The sequence below is a fragment of the Aythya fuligula genome, chromosome 1, assembly GCF_009819795.1.
Source record: "Aythya fuligula isolate bAytFul2 chromosome 1, bAytFul2.pri, whole genome shotgun sequence".
NCBI lineage: Eukaryota > Metazoa > Chordata > Aves > Anseriformes > Anatidae > Aythya > Aythya fuligula.
In genome coordinates this window covers 15,181,811-15,203,024 of record NC_045559.1, presented here as the reverse complement: position 1 = coordinate 15,203,024, position 21,214 = coordinate 15,181,811, and the positions used below count along the sequence as shown (strand labels likewise).

Genomic DNA, 21,214 nt, shown 5'->3' with positions numbered 1-21,214 from the left:
AGTCTTGTTGCATACATATGCATATAGGTGGCATTACCTTCCGTGTAACAGGACCTGGTATCTCTGGATCAAGCCCACAACTTCCGTTTAGGTTATAAAAGGCTTTTCAAAAAGACATATACTAGGACTTCGTATGGTGTTTACATGCAACTTTTTCTAATAATTAAGTTATCCTGACTTAGATGTGACCAATCCCTCATTTTAGGTTCATAGCTACCTCTTTAATCTTCAGAATACCTCAATACCCAGAATAGGTTTCTACTGAAATTCAAGTAAAAATTAAGGAAGGATTCAAGAGTAGCCCTGTAAGCACAGGACACAAGAGCAGTATACTCCCTGTACCCTGAAAACATTGGCACTGCTATACTTATGCATGCTATGATCATTGGTCATTGTAGCAATTGTCTTAAAGTATCAAACATTAAGGATTAGACCCCATAATTAGACCCTTTCCTCACAGAGCTTCTAGTAGCCAACCAAGCAGCAGCTCTGTTGTGACAAAGGTAAAAATAGTGCTAGATGCTTCAGGGGAAAAGGAAAAGAACTGAGACGAAGAACTGTTAGGTGAACTCATGGCATCAGAGCTTACTGGGAATGAGGAGGAACAGAGGGAGAGAACAGATTACTTCAGGAAGAAAAAGAACAGTTTATAAAAACTGTTAAACAATCCAATGAAGGGAGCTGAAGAAAAGTTTCAGCATGCATTGTAACCATAGAGCAGAGGTTCTGTTTCACTCCTGGTAACAAAACCATAGCCAATTTGTTATGAAATTCTCAGCTCTTTCCATTAGTACAGTTATTTCTATAAAATTTTCTCTTACGTCCAGTGCTCCATGGAACCTCTGAACAGGAGGCAGTACAAAACACTGGAGTAAACTTACAGGATTTATACTTACAGCCAGAGTGCCCTGCATGCTATTGCTTTTCCCTCTCTCTGACAGGGGAATGAATCACATTTGTATTATGAACACAAATGCAGGGGGCCAAGCCTCAGAGGAGCCTAAGCCATGGTATCTCTTTGAGGTTATAAAAAAAAAAAAAAAAAAAAAAAAAGATTCTGAACATTTTGCATTTTCAGCACAGGGGAGACCTAGCTACAGCATGCTGATTATAACTGTGGTTACCACTGCTTTTGCAAATCATAAAATCAAAAATACAAATAGAAACAGACAGGAATGCAGCTTCCAGTTGCTGGCTATCACTTACAAGCAGCTAAGAGAATGTGTTGCTTGGGAAACACACGCTTAAGGGTGAACGCAGAACAAAAAGGGAACTTTTGGCCACATCCCAGCAGGACAGAGAAGAAAAAGCGTAGCAGGATGCAGCAAAGAGACAAGTTCCAAGACTATGGGTGGGAGTCTGGATTATTTTGTCAAAATACCACACTCCCAAGATTTTGGGATCATTTCATTCTTGGGAAACAGGTAACACACCTTCGTGATCTTTATTTCATGATACCTTTGAAATACCTGTGTGATTTTTTTTAAAATCCCCTCCAGTACTTCGTCTGGAAACGTATTACAAAAAAAACAAACAAACAAAAAAAAAAACTGGTGCTGGTAGCCACAGACTCCAGACAGACTGGAAGGAAACCTGCACACACCTGTAGTGAATTTTATTTTGACTGGATACTTGCAGTTTGGCTTCTGGTTCATTCTCTTCCAACAGAAGTCAAAGTAACCACCAACAAGAAAAGATTTCATACATCTAGACCTTTGTTATTTCCCTTCCTGCATAAAGCTATAACCACAACAGACAAATGATAGCTTAATTTTACCCACTCTTCTCCAAAAATAACATGGTTTTGGTTCACTGGTGGTGGTTCTTTCAGGTAAGAAACGTTTGGTACTACCCTCATTAATATCACAGCAGTGCCTTACTGAGGAAGGAAGGTACTAGGGAGTAGGCTGATCCACCATAAAAATACATACAAGAGTACAAAATACAATAAATACAAAGGACCAATTTTACAGGTTAGAAAAAGACATCTCAGGACCAGAGCAAGTCCTGCTTAGAAGAGAGAGCCAGCATCAGCACAGCTGTATCGTAGGCTTCTCTGTACTGGACTGCTGTAGCCCTGACCTAAACAGCCAGCTGTTTAAGGTAAGAAGAATGAAGTTAGTGTCTCCCTCTACTTTACTGAGAGTGAATTCAAAGAGATATTTTAAGAATTTATTAATATTTGACAAGATTTATCCCAGAAAGACAGAACTTCCTCCATTTACTTGTACCACTTCAGTTTCCTTTGTTAGTAAAATGCTCCTGAAATTTGTATTCAGTATTCTGAATTACGTATGGTGAGAAAATTATTCTTCCTTTTTCCACCAGGAAAAAAAAAAGAACAAAAATTCAGTAGCAAACTATGTCCGGATTGTTTTGTACTATCTACTTTCTGCATAAGAAAAATAAAAACGGTAAGAAGATACCTCCTGCAGCCTTTCATTCTCAGCCAGGTATTTTTTGGCTGCTTCAGTAGTGTCGTTGACTTGCGTTTCCAGAGCTGCGTGAGATGCCATGCTTTTTGCCAACTGAGTAAGAAGGGTAATAGTACGTCTCAATACACTGGTGAGGAAACACAGTGAACAGCACAGTAATTCACAGCACAAATTAAAAAAAAAAACAAAACAAAAAAAACACAACACACAAAACCAACCCCTTTTGTCTGTCTTTCAACATTAGATATGAAAATGAAAACACAAAGCACCTGAAGGGAAACATCCAGGCTCCATGACAACAAGTAACAGAAGAGTAAGAGACTGAAAACACATTTTCATCCATCAAAAATCCGTTTTTTACTTGAAAAGGGAACCAACCCCTCCTCCCCAAATCCACAGCCATTAGGGGGTCAGACACCTCGTTGTGTAAAGGCTGAAATAATCTTACATGACTTTGTGTTTTAAATATGATGGCTCTCTGAACACAACACACAAGTAATACGTTATGGTAATGAGCATGATTAAAAATAACAACAAAAAATACCCCTCCTCTTATAAAAGGCCTTAGCAGAATAAAATTAGCAATATTTTATTAACCCTCCTATTAACTCAAAGTACTCTGTCAGTACCGTATAAATCAGAACATGCACGAATGTCAGCACTCATCTGGCATCTCAAAGCTAAGCTTTGCAAATACCTTCCTTGACTTGAACTAGTGATTGCTTCTTTGCATCGCTACTGCCATTATTGATTCATCTTGGAGTCTTTCAAAATGGTACGTTACTGAATCATGGGAAGGCCAAAGCAACACTGAATTGAATTTGTTCCTGACTATATGGCTGCTCTTCAAAAAAAAAATTTGAAAATCCACTTTGTTTTTTCATAACTGAAAGCATATCAACAGACCTTGTAGCTCTCAAGGTGAGCCTTCCACCTGCTTTTTCACTGAAAGCTCATGACTTTCTCTGACTCTTTTTAATAAAAAAGTTACTCTTTGTCACTGTTTATCCAGGATACATCAGCCAGAAGACAGTAAAACACCATTATTAAAACAGAATCACAGTACTGTGTAGGTTGGAAAGGACTTCAAGAGGTCATCCTGTCCGAGATCCAGCTGAAAGCAGAGCAGGCAGAGCAGACTGCTTAGGGCCTTGTTCGGCTGAGTGCCCCGCATCTCCAACGCCATTCCTCAGACTTTTAGGGTCCTTCTTCTAATGCACAGCCACTCTTGCTAGTAGAAAAATAGTTTTAATCACAAGTTCCAGGTTTCGGTTTGTGCATGTTGACTCCTGATATTCCAGCATGGATCCACTGAGGAAAGTTCGCTCCATCTTCTCAACTCCCTCCAACTGAACAGCTGCAGAAAGCAAATCGTCTTCCCTTCAACTTCACTCCTTAGGCTGAAGCTGAGCACCTTCAGTACCAGCTCGTATATCACACGGTTCAGCACCCAACATTCTTGGTGCCTCTCTGCACTACTGCAGTACGCCAATGTCTGTTAAACAATGGGGAGCCAAAACCCTACAGGGTCCTGCAGTTGCAGTCCCACAAGCACCAGATGGGGAAATAATCATTTCTCTTGGCCTGCTGGCTACACCCCTGCTATTACAGCCCAATAAATGAATGACTGTCCACGAGGACCCCCAGATCCTTTTTGGTGAGGCTGCTTTTTACCCTAGTAGTTAATCCTCAGCCTGCATGGGCACTCTATGGGGTCATTCTGTCAGATGCAGGACTTGCCACCTGCCTTTGCTGAACTTCATGAGATTTCTCCCGCCTGTCTAGCTCCCTCTGAACAGCAGCCCTGCTCTCCAAGACATTAGCCACTCTGATTTGGACTTCCCCAGTCTGCACACTTGCTAAGAGCACACTAACTCATCATTCAAGTTGTTAATGAGGTCATTAAACAGCATTGGGTCCAGTACTAATCCCGGAGGGATACCAGCTGGAATGTACATTACTAATCACCACCCTTTAAGCCTGGAGACCCAGTCAATTTTCCACCCACTTTTTTTTCCCACTTCCCCAGGCCATCTCCCCCCAGTTAGGCTATCAAGATACCAGAAGAGACTGTCACAGGCCTTGCTAAAGGCACACAGCATCCACTGCTCTGCCCTTTATCCACAAAGCCAGCCATTTCATCACAGAAGGCAACAGGAAGGACCAGGCACGATGTCTGCTCAGTAAATGTGATGGTTTTTCCTAGTCACCATTATCCTTTATGACCCTGGAAATGGCCTTAAGGAAGATTTGCTCCACAACCTTCCCAAGGACTGAGGTGAGGCTGATCAGTCTGTAGTACCCCAAATCCTCCTTTTTCTCCCCAGTTGTACCTGCTGCTGCTGTGGGGAACATCACTCTCCTAGAACTGGGAGGCCAGAGAGCAGACCTCACCAGCAAGAAGCTAGGCAATGTGGGGTTGGTAATGAGACACCCTCACACCCTCCTTGCTGGCAGGGCAGCACAAGCAGCAGAGAAGTCCTTGACTTAGTGTAAGGACTTCTCTGCAACAACTAAAACATTGATGTGTTATCAACATTATTTTTCTCCCAAATCCAAAACACAGCACCATAACAGCTACTATGACAAAAGTTAGCTCTGTCCCAGGCAAACACAGGACACTGCAACTGTGCACAAGCTTCTAAAGCCTCTTTTTTGTTTCCCGTGCTGTACAAATTTGTGTTCAAACACTGAAGATTGGCCTCCAGTTGTTCTCCTTTCACAAGGGATGTATGAGAGCCTTCCCCATTGCGTTGTCTTTCTGATGCTTCCTAGCTTTTCCCCAAGCCTTCACTTCTTGAGAGCATGTTGCTCCTGACATACCTTTCTTAAAGCCATTTTCAGCTTCATACTCTTGCCCTGCTTCATCAGAGACCCTCTTCATTTAAGGTCCCACGATGACAGAAGCCCATACACTAAAAATCACCCACACACTGACCTGATGGATGCATCCACTCCACTCAACCCTTTTTCCCCCCTCACTAAAACTGAAATGAACTCCACCAGTGTCCTCCTGCTCTTTCCCCGTGCTCCCGGAGCTTTGTAGTCGCTTTTCACACCCCAAGATATCCAAGTGGATGAGCAGCACTGCTTAACAGGGGGCCAGGCAGACCTTGGCAGTCTCTCCACTGCTGAGACATCAAGTCAGGTTAGCAGATTGGCATCTCTGCCCTACCTGGAGGACGGTCCTGGGTAGCTATGATCCTCCTCTTCTCTGTGCAGACACTTGACAGATGGAGACTCTGCTGGCCCCGTTACCTCCCCTGACTGGAGGTCGTTTTCCTCATCTGTTCCCAGTGGCCTGCAATTGCTGGACCACAGATGGAGGAGGAGTTTCTGTTGTGTTACTAGAAGCAACAAAACTTCCAGCCTCCCCCATCTTGGGAATTTCCACCTACCCCTCTTTTGGATTTCTCCACTTAGCCACTGCACTAAAATGAACCAAAAGCAACCCAAGGAATGAACCAGGAACATCTGAGTACCTCTTCACAGGTACAAGTGGCCTGACCTTGGTTGGGTGGCAGTAGTAGGATATGACAAGGGAGCCCAAGGAATACTTCCCTCCCTGCCTCCTGAAAAACATCATGCATTTTTAACAGATAAACAAAATAACTCTAAGTTGTTCGCTCTAGCCATTATTGTAGGAGTTTTTACTTCTCCTCAATCTTTGTGAAAGGCCAGTAGCCCCCAAAAGACCTTTGGCAGACCTCTTCAAATACACAAGCTTTCTCCACCATTATATCTATTATGGCCACCTACAAGTTTTCTTCCTTGATAGTTAAGTGGGAGTACGCTCCTGGGGGACCAGCTTCTAACTCTAGTCCAGGACACAATCCAACTATTCCCCCCTTGAAGCAGAGATCAAACACACATTTGTGCATATTTACTTAACCTTTCTGCAGGAAGATGAAGAACACGATACATTCCTATCACTTCTGCACAAGGCTACAGATGATTTTTTTTTTCCATTTTTCTTGCTCAAGTTTTGTATGAACTTTTTCTTCCTTGAAGCTTCTTTATGTACAGTGCCCCTCCTTATAATGACTAACTAAGATAGCCATACATTAGTCCAAGGGAAACAAGTTCATCACAAGTCTCTGTAATTCCAGGCATTTTCTTATTCTGTGTTCCTCTTGCATATACAGAGAATGTCAAGCAACTCAAAGAACTACAGAAGAGAGTCAGCATCACCATCAAATGTAGGAAATCTTCTGACCACCATTCCTGTTCCTATTCGTTCACGTTATCTGTCCAATTAGTTCATGTGCTCCTTGTCCAGCTGTGAAGATTTGCAGGTTGCCATGGCTACTGGGAAGATTTGCAGGTAGTCTCAGCTGCTACTGAGCAGTTCAAACTTGTTCTTTCTGTTACCCTGTGTTACTGGCTGTATTCAAACATCTTGAAAGGGATACCACACTTCAGGTCACAATATCACAGCAGGCCAGCTGCCACTAAGTGCTCAGTCTGAAATAACATCTGAAATTTCCCTTGGACTCTGGATCTTTGCTAACTTTAAGCTTTAGATGAAACGGTTAAAGTCAGACTCAAGTTTTGCTTCTTAACACAGCAGGATGTAATAAAATAATCTTAATATGTTGCGAGCTGGCATTAACAGTGCTTTAGCTTTTGACCTTTTTAATTCGTTTTCCTTGTTCAAAAACAAAACAGGACATATATGTAACAAAAAAAAATAGTACTCCCTGAAGAAGCTTTTCCTGCAAAAGATGTTTTCTCAAACATTCCCAACACATTGCTTTCCATGTGTTGCTCACATATCCTTCCAATATTCAAACATTTGTAAGTGATTAATTCCCGTGATCTTATTTACCTCATAGCCAATCTGCTTGCATTTATTTTTTTTAATCTCTTGAAATCAGCCTTCTGATCTTTTTTTCTAGTTGCATTACTTTGTGCAATAGCTCCTGTAAGAAATCTGCTATGTAGAAATTCAAAAAGCGTTATACTTACAGCCACAGAAATAAGGAAAAACCTGAGATATAGAGGTTTCTTTGTGATCGGAAGAGTTTCATATGAATATGATCAATGGCATTGGTATTGACATTTGCAACCTTCTCAGTCACCTGAATGGCCGAATACTTTCTAACTTCTCTAAAAGCATCTGTAAATGAAAAAAAAAAAAAAAAAAAAAAAAAAAAAAAGATTGTCCTTAATCATATCTGTGAGTATGCACACGTGATAATCCAGGCATAGAACTAGAAATAGGTATTTGCACTTTTTGCTCAGCGTACAGGCAGAGTGCAAACAGTAACATCAGCAACGTTAGTGACATGGTTAGTGACTTGGCAGTGCTAGGTTGACGGCTGGACTAGATGATCTTAGAGTTTTTTTCCAACCTAAATGATTCTATGTTACCTATCCATTTTAAAGACAGGTCTTGATAAATCACCGAAGCAAAAACGCATATCCAGAAACATGCCAAACTACTACCCAAAACATGCTTGAACAGTTATTTCCAACATTTGCACTCATCCACCAGGAACCTGGCCAAAGCAACACATTCTGCAAATGCTACCGGAGACCCAACAGCGTCAACAAGTCACTGCTGACAATGTGAATTAAAACCCAGCCAGTGGACAAACAGTAAGAAAACGGAAAGAGAAGGAAAAAAGAAGAGATGCCTTCTGAAGCATTTACCTCACATGGAATTTGTTAGATGAGCACGTGTTTTAGTAACAACAGTAGCAGTATCTACTTTTATGATTAAACCACATCAGAAAAAAATAGTTCTATAACATCTGTCAATATAGAAAGACTACAGTAACACAGATTTGAAGTGAAACTTTGAACAATGCAGTGAAGGCTTAAGACCAAACAAAATACCATATCCCCATGCTGTGTGAAGAATCTAGTCCTGCAGTGATTTATTATCTCATTGCTGCTCTACTTTGTCTCAAATCTCTCTCTCCTCTAACATAAATGACCATCACTAAAGAAAGCTTTGGTTAAAGTTTCCGATTGGAGTTCAAAGAGAGTAAATGATATCTACCAGTTTTCGATCTTAAGCCATTTACTGAAGTATCTACTTCTAGGGATACTGAAGATCTATATTTGCATTTCCACTACTTTGTTCATTATTAGGAATACAGAATTGCAGTTTAGCCTGACTTTATTAGGAATACAGAATTGCAATTTAGCCTGACTTCATTATATATGCAGTACATTTGTATGCTTCTCTCAGCAGCAGCTTGGAATTAAACAGCATTTTCATCGTAAGGCACTGAAAACAATCCCCTACTATCCACGTGGGAGAACTATTTCCACCCCTGAAATAACAGAGACACCACAGAAACCAACCAGGGCAGACACTAAGTGGATTCAGGCAGACAGTCATCAGTCAAGCTCCAGTTTCACTTAGGCTTTACTCCTCCTTTAGAGACCTCAGGCTTTAACAAGCGTAGCCAACAGCTGTTTAGTATCTGTGCTGAGTAGCAGTACCCAAATAGCCCAGGGCTTTGACATATTCTGGTGCATTATTTCAACAGCAGCTGAGAGAAAGAGTGCCATCTACTGCAGGTTGAGCAGTTCTGCCACATACAGGAATCAAATCTTCTGCGTAAGAAAATGAAACCAAGCAGCAGCCGAGGCCAAACTCCACTCTTCCTCTTCATTCGCTCCTATATTACTACTGTATTTGGATTCCCAACACCAAACCCATATGTGCCCTCTCCCCTTCCATTCTGCTGTAGAACTTTTAAAGAAACACATTAGGCTTGAATCTGTGCAAATTATCTACTGCCATGAATTCCATATACCAGCTTATTTTTTCCGTTTATTAGATAAAGTTATTTAACACTTACCAAGAAACAAGATGATCAGTAGAACTATTATTGTAAGGAACATCTTGTTCCAAAAAACAGCTATTTTGCTCCATAGAGGAATCATAAAAATCTTCTGCCATCTGTAAAATAGCATTGTGTTATTCAAAATAATTAAATACTAGAAGAAAAGCATAATAACCTCACACAAGAAAGCCTTGTTATTGATATGAGACTTAAGTAAGGTCTCTAACCAGCTGTTTTAACTGCAATATAATTTAGAGTAGGTACATATAACTTTCAGCAATTCCACTTGCTAATTTTTTTTTCTCCTCTCATTCTCAATACAGGCAAAGACAGTTGGTTTAACACAAAAATTTCTCACATGGCAGCAGGTACTCTCCAGATGTGCTTTATTTTAGCATTACTTCGTGTTTGTTCCTGACCATGATAAATTCAGGGATGCGGTCAAGACTGTAAAATCTGTCATTTTTCTACCCAACCATACTCCTTGTTGCCAAGTTAAAAGCAAAAACCAAACTAAAACACCCACGAAACCAACCCTCCATGAATTAAAATCATCTCTACTATCTTTCCTCAGAAGGGTCATCTTTTACATTGATGAGTCTGCATAATTATAAAGCAGGACTTACTACATTCTAACATACAATTTACAATAAAAGGACAAGTCTCATATTTATATTTTATTAAGAACCTCTTTCAAGAGCATCAATTTGCTGGCTAATGAAACAGCTTCAGACAGGAAGAGCTGCAAAAGCGGTAAAGACCACTTACTTTTCTTTTAAACAACCATCTCTTTAATATTACTACATGGAGAGATCTGCAAGAATTCACACTTACAGCACAAATGAAGAACATCTGGGATGCTCACATGAATTTAAACCCAGAAGAGACAACAACAGACCAGACAGCTCTCTTTGCTGCAGGTTAGAATCAGTGCTACTGCATAAATAAATACCTACTTATGCTATAAAGGATGTAATACAGGCACACTAGTCAGCATTTAATTAACCAGGTAACGTTTCCAAATTTTGTTAGGACCATTTACATTTTGCAGAGACCATTAGAATTTGTCCTCTAAGTAGTTTCCAATCTACTATGAACTTAACTTAGACAGTAGCATCACCTCCAACAATGTTCTGCACCAGAAAGAATTAAGAGTTATTATTTTAGCATTGTATGTGCAATAATTCCATTTAAATCTTTTAGTATAATCTGAGTTCTTTATAGCAGACAGCCATAGTCTGTATCAACCAAAAAGTTACTGTCTTTAATTAAACCAAGTTGCAGCCCAAATGAAACCTACTTGTTAACTCTTTAAATATGTGATTCTTCATGTCTTATACCAATCTCCAGTTAAGAAGTGACACTCTGATGTAAACACCTTAGACCAACTATATTGCTAAGTTCTATTAAGGCTAAGAATTCTCTCTCTTTACTGCAAAGCATCCCTATGTTATAGTTTCAGGCTTATTTTTTCCCTCAACATGTAACGTTAACATTTATTAATGCTGTATTTTGGTGACAGAAGCCACATAAATATAATCTTTCCAAATTACAATACTGGCCACTACTAGAGATGTTGCAATCACCTGGCAGTCCGATTCTGTCTTTTTGGGTACTTGCACTTTTATATTGTCAATCTACTTGTTCTCCAGGAACTATAATAATAATAATAATAATAATAACAACAATGATAATAATAACAATGATAATAATACAGCAATTTGAAGAGGAGTTAGTTACCCAAAAAACCGCACAGGCACAAGAGATGCAAACAACCTGTTTCTAGACTGATGAGGAAACCGAAACTTCGAAGAACAGCAGTGTTACGTTTCCCTAGCTGCACATGCTTTGCCCTGTGACAGAACCAGCCCCCAGGGTTGCCAAGATGCGTAAAGCAGAACTGCTGCCCTCCCATACTCTCACAACAGCTACGCCTAGTCTTCAGCCCTACAAGATTCCTGTGGCAATTTTGCTAACAAGATAATTGACCACATCACAAAGGATAAAACTATTTAATTATTTCAGAAACTATTGTTTGAGAGAATAACTGAATGCCACAAATCAAACATAAAATTAATCCATTGTATGTTATTAAAAGCACTGTTTTTGAAGTTTGAACAATTTTTGGTAGCTGAATTTGCTTTTCAGCTTCAAAGACTCAATTCAGGTCCTATTTAAGTCATGAGACCTGTTTCAGTACTCTCAATGTGTCATCAGCCTGAAGAAACTCTTGCAGCTAGTTGCCTCACATAAGCCATTATTATTACTAATCTGATTACAACTCCCACAATGCTTTTCCCCTCTTACATACAGCTGCACTTCTGATTAGAATACAGAAGAAAACATGGAAACTCAACAATCTATGTTGAAATGCTGAACTCCTCTTAAGTTGTGATACTAGCTGCAGAGGATTCAACCATTTTCAAGACCCTCCCACAGGTTTAAGTTGTCAAATTCTAACTCTGCACACTGCAATTTTGTTTTAGGTTTTGTTCCTTAACGTATTACAGTAAAAACTGCATTCTTCATTCTGAATATATCTAAAGATGCAGAAAAAACATTTATCAGTTTCATATACAACACTGAGACGGCAGCAGATTTTCTGAACTTTTTTTTTAGTTACTAATATTCTGCAAAGAAATCACAACTGTTTCTACAGCATCATGTAATACAGCTAGCTGTATTACTTCAGAATAAATAAAAAGAGCATTACCAAAGTGGAAAAGCTACTTAGAAGAGACAATCTTAAGACAACCCTACAAGCCAGGCCTCTCCATATAATGGGAGTAGTTAACACATTCTGTTTTATTTCTTTCCCTTACTAAGGGCATTTATAAGAATGAATGATTTTTCTTAATGTTTATATCATGTTCCAGAAGTGTTATTATTTTGTTCTGCTTTTATATTTTTACGGAGGCTCTTCTTACAGCAGTCCTGAACCTTCTGCATCAAGCTGAAGCCTGCGTTTATTTTTCAACAAACGACCACAAATTTCTTACAAGCCTTACACGTCACATACGGTTAGCTTAAATATCAGATATGCCTTATCAGATGTGCACCCACAATGCTTAGTGCACGCCAAAACGCCGGAGACCTGATAAACAGCTCTTGAAAAGGCCGCTGTGTCATCTCATTTCCTAGTTCACAGCAAGGGGAGGCAGAAAACTTCCTTCCTGCACACTGCCTGCTCCAAAATCAACACGGAGACTTCCCCCTGACGGAAGGGAAATGCTCAGAAGAATTATCAGTGGGTAAAAAAACACATTAAGCTCCTTCAGAAAGGTTTTGGTTTCCTGAAACTGCTGGCACTCGCGGCGCTTCCAGCTCAGAGCCCAGCTACTTCGCGCTGCAGCAAAGCTGAACGTTTACCAAGAGGAAAAACGCAGAAAGCGGGTGAGAAGCATGCAGCAAACTCCTACCTCAGGGGAGAGATAAAAGGGAGGCAGAGCACGAGGATCACCACCACCTCGCCGTACAGGAAGGTGGCAACCGCCGTCCACTGGAAAGTCATCGTCCCCCGGCGGCCTGCGGGGCTGAGCGCGGCTCGGCCGGGCCCCCGCGCTGTCGAGAGCTGGTTTGAGTTTCAGAAAAGAAAAAAACAAACGTTTTTAGGACAACTTAGCGGGGCTGTCCCCGCCGTGCTGAGCGCTCGGCCTCGCTCGGCCTCCCCCATCGCCGCCTCAGCGCCCGGCCGGGCAGGACCGGTGGCGGCCCCCGTAAAGCCCTCGCAGCCCCGCAGCCCCCCCGGCTCCCTCCTGCCTCCCCCCATAGCCCGGCGGCCCCGAGCCCGGCCCGGCCCGGCCCGCTCCCCCCCGCGGCCTCCCGGCCTTCGCAACCTGCCGGGCTCCGCGGCCCGATGGCGGCCAGCCGCTCTGGGAAGGGCGGGGAGCGGAGCCTCGGCACCGAGAGCGGGGCCGCTGCTCGCCGCCGGCGCTGAGGGGAGGCGGAGCGGGCGCGGCCGCCGGGCTGTGGGGCGGCTCCGGGCTGACTGACACGGCGGGGAGCCGGGGGCGGTGCCGGGCTGGGAGCCTGCCGAGGGTGGCTGAGGGGCCTCGGGCTCGGTTTGGGACGGGACGGGACGGGAGGGTCCCCGCAGGCGCCGCCCCGGTGGGGCTGGGCTCCCCCCGCGGTCTCTGGAGGCATCGCAGGTGCCCGCGGTACCGCCCCGGGTTTCGGGCTCTGGACGGGGAACCAGGACTGGGGGCACCTGTGGGGCGGATGGAAATCCAGTCCCGGCTGTCAGGCTTGAAAACACTCAGGGACCACTCCTCTGGTGAAAAGCACAAGGACCTACACGCTAATATTGGTTAAAATCAGCACCTTTTTTTACATTTAGGCAACGGCTAGAAGCATTTTACTGCAGGAACCTGCTGTGATCATCCTACCCCTTCATGACTCGAGCTTATTCGATCAAGGCCTTTGGCTCTGTGACTCCACTCTCCAATGTGCTCCTTAGTTTCTGAAGTTCAAGTGAAACGCTGCCTCCCCTCCTCCCCCCGGAAGCATCGCATTGCCCTAGTGTGTGGAGATCTCGTAAAACTGTGCTCACAGAGTGCTGCCATTATTCACAAAGCCACCACAATATCAATCAAACGAGGCCTCAGGCACTGTCAAACAGGTCTGTTGGGACCTCACAATAAAACTACATTCTTTCCAAAAATCCTTCTGTCCTTTGTTGGGTGTGGTGCTTTTCACCAGCATAATGAGGCTCCAAGCACGTTATCTCCATGCATTGTTATCCATTTTCCCGTTTCTCAGTCATCGTAACCACCCTTGCAACTCCCCTTCACTGCCCCTCAGTACCCTCCCCTCATCACTCTCCCCATAGTTCCCAGTCTTGCTCCATCTGCACCCACATTCAGCATTTGATCCCATTACTTGGGTAATCTAGGCCTCATGTGGTATTACTGAGGTACTGATACGGTTATCAGGCGCTGTTAGTCCTGCAAGTTCCTAGCCCTGAAGGGACTGCCAAAAGTTCAGTTATTTGTATAGTTCGGCTGTTTTTCACATAACTCCTGCTTAACCACAGACAGCAGAGTGTTGATTTGCCTGTGATCCAGACAGCCCCTGGGATGCTCATCAAAGAGCTTACCTGGCCTAGCTGAGCATGATCAACCTTCTCCACACAACTGCCTGAGGGGCCTTGGGGAATTCTGTCCCAATTAATTTCCATCAAAATGACTGCTTCATTCAGTTCTGGGGCCCCTGACATGGGAAGGACATGGACTTGTTGGACTGAGTCCAGGTGACGGACACGAGGATGGTAAAGGGGCTGGAGCCCTTCTCCTATGATGGGAGATTTAGATTAGACATTAGGAAGAAATTCTTTACTTTGAGGGGGGTGAGGCCCCAGCACAGGTTGCCCAGAGAAGCTGTGGGTGCCCCATCCCTGGAGGTGTTCAAGGCCAGGCTGGATGGGGCTTTGGGCAACCTGGGCTGGTGGGAGGTGTCCCTGCCCATGGCAAGGGGTTGGAATTAAATGATCTTTAAGGGTCCCGTCCAACCCAAACTATTCTGTGATTCTATGACATATGTCAAATAGTGTGAGTAGTAGCTCTTTGTTTCTCTAATCTATTGTAAGTGAGATGGGTCAGGAAGTGTTTGTATATACAGTACTGAGCAGTTGTTTACAGCTGCTATCAATGTGAAATCACTTGCATTTAAATTTTCCCAGGTCTGTGGCTTGGGGATTGTGTCAGCGTGTTAATGTTTTCCTAGTTGCTGCCAAGCAATGTCTGGATGAAAGGTTATATCCCAAATAATTGCTTATCCATAGCAAATATCGGACAGTAATAAAACCAGCCATTTCAATCCAATCTACACTGCGGAAACAGCCTGCATTTTAAGAAATATTTCTAACATGTTTTCATAAACATGTAATCAGAAACACTGACAAAACGTAACCTCTTAATATGTCCTGGTTATTACATTTTAGCTATTGGCCTACAGCCATTAGGCTTTATTGAAGCTGTTAAAATGTTATTAAAGACTTTCTCTCCTTTAATTCCAGAGCAGTTTCCATTTCTGAGCTGCTTACTCACCTCTTACTAGCACTGTAGGCTGCCCTCCCAGTAGCCCAGCTGCATACACTTGTACATCCTCCCTGCCAGAAGGTCTGAGTCTGCTTTTTCACTTCAGGGGCTCTGTAAGATCTCTGAAAGGTAACTGCTGTTTGTGCTTTGACTAAAACTGCTGAGTGTTCCCACTAACCTGGGATGAGATCCAAGGTAGCTGAGGAACAGAGTAACTTTTTGAAAACTGAAAAGCTGGTAGAAAATGGAAAACTGAGTACCTGATTTTGTTACAAATAACATAGGCAGGGAAGGAATACACCTGAGGACTTTAAACTCATAGTTTTTCTCATATTCAAAAGGCTTATAATAAGAAATAAAAAACACGCTAAAACAAAACTGGAATGTAAATAACTAACTGCCACAGGGGTATCTTTAGCAATTTATGTATATATAAACAGTATAGGCTGTTTGAAATATGGCTTTAAGACTCAAATTTTGCAGTTTATTCCCTGTCAACACAGTGAAATGTGTTCAGATGCAGATAAAATCGGTAGGAGGAAGGAGGCATACAAATCAACTATCAACCATTCATTTCACCTACAAAAAGGGACGATAAACTTCCATCAACTATTATGATGCATAATTGGCCAGATCAAGCACTCCTTAATTACTAAGTATATTAACTGTACTTCAGGCAGAAGTCTCTATGATTGATATCACACAGGCACAACAACTGCTGTCTTCAAAATCATCATGTATTCAGTTCCTAAATAGGTCAAAGGTATTTCAAGTCTTCTAATATTCCATTTCCCCACTAATAAGTCTTGCATTTGTGTTATTTGATTATACTAAATAACTTTGCTCCTTGTGGCTAACAGGGCATTTCACAGCAAATGGTAATTTGTTTGCCAAATCATAAAAATATTAAATAAGGGCTAACACAAGACTTGATTAATACTTTTAAGAATCCCTTTCCTATACAAGTCAGTTATGTAGCTTTACTTTTTAATCTTGACGCAGAAGGCATGAGACAATTTCAGAACTGAGAATGACATTACATGTATAGTAGGATGAACATGAGACTGGAAATTCAGCAGTACAAAATACAATGTCATGCAGTTGGTAGTAAGATCTGCTGTAAAGTTGGGACCTCATAAATTACATGTGAAGGCTCAGAGATACATTAGTTAAAGAAAAGCAAGGCATTAGAAAGTGAAGTATTAATGCCATTGTAGAAGACACCACTGGCATGTCACCTGGAATACTGTATGTAATTCTGCTCATCTCACTGCCATGAGAACTTAACAAGCCAGAAGAATGAAGAAAGTAGTTGTCTGAAGGAATGCAGAACCTAACATGCCAAGAAAGGTTGAAAGAGATTGTCTCAATTACCCTAGGACTGCAAAGCATGTCTGTAGTTTTTCATGTGCTAACACATCAGTAGGATGACTGTATCAGAAGAGCTACATAACTTTGCTGTTCACTGAACAGTGGACTAGACTTGATGACTCATGTCATACCTTTCAAATGTTGTATACCTAATTCAGTGCATATTCTCTATGAAAAATGAACCAGACCTTTATGCCACTGCATAAAAAACATGTGAGAACATAGATAGATATCTATAGATAGATATCATAGATAGATACAAAGGATTTGGGAAATGGCATCAAAAGCAACACACACTCTCTGCCATGTTGTCATAGTTTACAGTGCAATAAACAAATTACTATTGTATATGAAAACAAGTAATTTATTAAGAAAATTCAGAACTATTCACTTGTATATTCATGGAAGTACTTGAGTAATAAAATGAAGAAAATTTTTGTATGACTTTCAGTGTAAACACAGAAAGGAAACAAATTATCTGATTACAAATAATTGTACTGCACAGATTTGTGAAATTTCCTCTGCAGAACAAATGCAGCTGGTGTGCAATGTTATTATCTTGTTCTAATTTTCACTGTTCTTCTCCTATACAAAGATCCAAAGCCAAGTGGTCGTCATGCTTTGATAAGCAACATGCCTGCAGGCAGAAAGGATGTAGGAGCCCCACTGGGAGAATCTGTCAGCTTTTCTTTGACCTATAAAGTTCTGTTTTAGTAGATGATTGCTTTAATCTTTTATATGATTACTATATAGTAGATAACCAATACCGTATTTGGTTACATTGAACTTTCAGGTCTTGTATTCTAGATTCAGCTAGGTCAGTACTTAGTTTAAGTTATCTCTTCATTTTATTCTTTCCTTCTTTCTGTCATTTTATATGCATTGCAGGTTTCTTTCCCTGCATCAAAGTATGGAATTTTTCAGAGTTATAAATAAGTTTGGAAAGTTTTAGATTGCAAAAGGAACATCTAATCTGGGAGGGTACTACATTGGGCTTCAAGGTCTCACAGTCTTTTAGCTTGAAAAGTCTACTCAAAGTTAAAAGCACATCTTATGTCAGTTAAAGCAAATATTTCTGTAATTGCTCCCTTTGGATTCTTTTGGTCTGAAAATCTTGGTATTACTTATGAGCAGTCCTGATTTTAAGAAGTTTCACTTTAAAAAAGCCTTAGGTTTGCTAACATATTGCTGCAAGCAATTGTCTGGTGAAAAATTAAATTACTGGAGTCTTACAATAGTCAATTTTCTGTACAGTAATGTTTTGTAAATAGAATTATGCATTTGTGGAATATGGAGTGAAATATGATATAAAAATACTAAAAATATAAATTATCAGCCTGATCATGTTAAACTGTATTGAAAAATATTTACATGGTTATGAATTTGGCTAATAAGGAAAAGCCCAAGTAAAACTGTAAGAATATATCAGCAATTGCAAAATACAAGTTTACATACAACTAAAATACTTCCAGTTAGCACACGCCATAATGATCATTCAGATAATCTAGAACTGCTGAGGTACTTGATAAAACATTAAAAACTTTTTTTTCTTGTTTTGAAGTTATCCGTTCCATCATGTACATTAAGTGGTGGTGGAAACACGTAAAAGGAGTTCCATGCTCAAGAGCAATGTTAACCCAGTCCTGGATGCACTTCAAAGGTGTTTCTTCATATCCTGCAAACATTGCCGGATTCGCCAAGAGTCCCCGAGCCACCATTACACCTTGAAATTGCAAATTAAACTAGTTACATTACAGTTAAACTTAACATTTTTTTTATAGCACCAATTTTATAGCAAACATTAGGACAACTACTGGGAGAACAACAGGGATGAGTATTATATATTTAAACCAAAGCAACCAGTTTAACAACCCAAGCCCCACAGTACCTACATCACCTGACATATGCTTACAGAAATTCTGAAGCAAAACACAGCACACAGAAACCTTTCTTCCCTACTTTTTAAAAAGCATTAAAAAGTATTTTGTTTTTATTCATTACACACATATAAGCCCATCTTCTTAACACAAAATTATGATGGAAAGACACAAGAGTAGTAAAATGCTTAAGTTATTTGTAGTGCAACTCAGCTGACCTAGAATCATTCTTCCATTAACAGCTCACTTGCTCAGTTATAGAGATCTCAGGGTTCTTGGTCTGCAGTAAATCTTTGCTTTCTGAATAAGCCAGTGTATTTGCAACTATATTCCCAAATTGTTAGATAAATCCAGCCAAGTTCTACTGCAATATTTCTGCACCAAAGGGATTGTTTTTCTGCACTGTCAACATATAATCTATCACACTTAGTCTCTTCTCACAAAATAGGATGATCAAAAAAGAAAATGTTTCCAGGACTCTATGAGACAGAAAAAAATCCACAAAGTTTCTAGTTTGTATTAGTATCTACATTATGTTTTGATCTATAGTTTGATATTTTATATTTTTGTTATTCAAGAAAGTCAGATGGGCTACGAGAACATTCTTTTGTTATATGTTTTCATCCTGCTTTGTATTTGTGGGGAAAGCCACTGTAGCAGCATGGCAGTTTGGTGCAACTAGTTTTTGTTGTTACTTCTAAATACAAATGATGTCAAATGAAACCTTCCACTTGAGCTCCTCCTAAATTAAGACACTAAATTGGGAGAAGTGGTTGACTCCATTAAGGGTAGAGAGATCTTAACAATATGAAGTTTAACAAGTGCCAGATTCTGTACCTGGAAAGGGGCAACTCTGGCTATATGTACAGACTGGGGGACAAGAGGCTGGAGAAGCATAATTATTCTGAGTCTGTGATTCCTTATGACACTAGCTACTGTTCTCTGTCCTGTTACACTCTGGATATATGACTCAAAGTGTGTAAATTCAGATCCCTTCTTCGAGGTATATACTGAACTTGCATGTTGGCTTGGAACCACAGACAGCTGCAGGAATCCGTTGGGACCAAGTAAGTGCAGGGCAATCCTTTACCCCAGAATTTTACTACTGAAGGGTAAGGCAAGGTAAAATCAGCTGCTGTGTGCAGGAAGTAGCGGTTTCCAAGTTTACTGTTCTGTGAAAAGATGATCAGCTCCATAAAGAGATAGAATGGAAGTCTGAAGGTCTCTCCTGAACTCCACTACCAGTGATGACATGGCATAATTAAGCAAAGAGTTTTTGTAGCTTACCTCCAAAATCTATTTGTGGCTTTGAATAACTATGCTCTGATGCTTTGACGATTAACAGCGATTCTGCTTATTAGTTTATAAGGCATCTAAAACATCATCTTCCATTTGTCTCCTCAAAGAGTGAAAAGCACTGAAGCTAGGTCCTAATTACAGCCAAAATAGATACTTGGAAATTTAATTTGTAAGTTTACTTAGAAAATAGCATGCATTTCATCTTACCATCTGCTCCTGTCAGGTGATGAACGTTTTCAGCATCTTTTAAAGTTTTAATGTCTCCATTAGCCACAATAGGTATAGACACGCTTTCTTTAATTACTTTAATTGCATCATAATGTACAGGCTGATGTCTTTCTTCTACATTTCTCCCGTGTACTGTAATCCATGAGACTCCAGTTGCTTCAGCTTTTTGACACAGGTCAACAGTTCTTTTTAAGTCTTCATGTATCCTAAAATTACAAGGAATAAAAACACTAGCTATTAAGTTACCTGAACTGTATAAAACCCCTCATCCATAAGGAAGAGTTACCAGAGGTTAGTATAAATAAAGAAAACATTACTGTTGGAAGGTAAAAACATTTTGTTTAATAAAGATATAAGCATTTAATGCTGAAATCACTACATAACTTAGCATTTCCCAGCTATATCACATCTTTGAAGTATGCATGGTGAATTTTATTGAGATTAAGGCAAGGGTGCACAAAAGATTCTAAAATAATTTAATTATTTTGCATAAGTTTGTGAAAAAAAATCTGATTTATAATAATTCTCCTTTCCTAGGGGATTATAAACCGAATTGAAACTTAACCAACAAATATGCAAAAGCTACAGGAGACGTGAGGATAAGTAGTGGATGAAGTGGATCAACAGTTTATACAGGTTTAGAAAGTGATGAAGGGAAACAGAATGTGTCCTTACAGCAGCTGTGGGGACCAGTTCCCAGCTTTGTTATCTTGCCTTTTATAGCAACTACAGCTGTGGCTCTGGCCCGTAACAGCTCACACAGTCCTCACAATTATAGACCAGCATTGCTTTTCTTTTATGGAATCCAAAACCATTTAACTTGTACTTTAGCTTATTCTGGATTGCAGGAAAATTCTGGCAGCCACTCTGATATCTGTGTCAGTAGTCAAAGGCTGTGCTGGTGCGTATGCCCTAACATATTCCCTTATCTTTAGAAAAGCATTAAAAGGATTTCCCCGGGTACCACAAATAGTACTTACATCAGACATACCTTATTTTAATAGATACTGAAAATCCAGGATTGTCGATCTGATTCCGCACATGTCTCACCATATCTCGAACTAGCTCTGGTTTATTTATCAAGCAAGCACCATAACCTTCCGCCATTGCCCATCTTTAAAAGAAAAATAACATTTGTATTCTACATTTGAAAAATGCAGATCAAT

The 21,214-nt window shown here is 40.7% G+C and overlaps 1 protein-coding gene across 2 annotated transcripts in view; it reads right to left on the bottom strand.

Moving 5' to 3' along the window:
* DUS4L (dihydrouridine synthase 4 like) overlaps window positions 1-21,214 on the bottom strand; it is a 39,993-nt gene that overhangs the window by 10,620 nt on the left and 8,159 nt on the right. The window contains exons 4-9 of one of the 2 annotated variants that reach the window (XM_032193635.1): window positions 21,040-21,162; window positions 20,028-20,254; window positions 12,658-12,763; window positions 9,254-9,354; window positions 7,404-7,554; window positions 2,427-2,562 (exon numbers count right to left, since the gene is read on the bottom strand). In XM_032193635.1, coding sequence (XP_032049526.1) covers window positions 2,427-2,562; window positions 7,404-7,554; window positions 9,254-9,354; window positions 12,658-12,763; window positions 20,028-20,254; window positions 21,040-21,162 — 844 coding nt within the window. Of the gene's footprint in view, window positions 1-2,426; window positions 2,563-7,403; window positions 7,555-9,253; window positions 9,355-12,657; window positions 12,764-17,047; window positions 18,368-20,027; window positions 20,255-21,039; window positions 21,163-21,214 lie in introns of those variants that run through there. The other variant, XM_032193624.1, reaches the window with a different exon arrangement.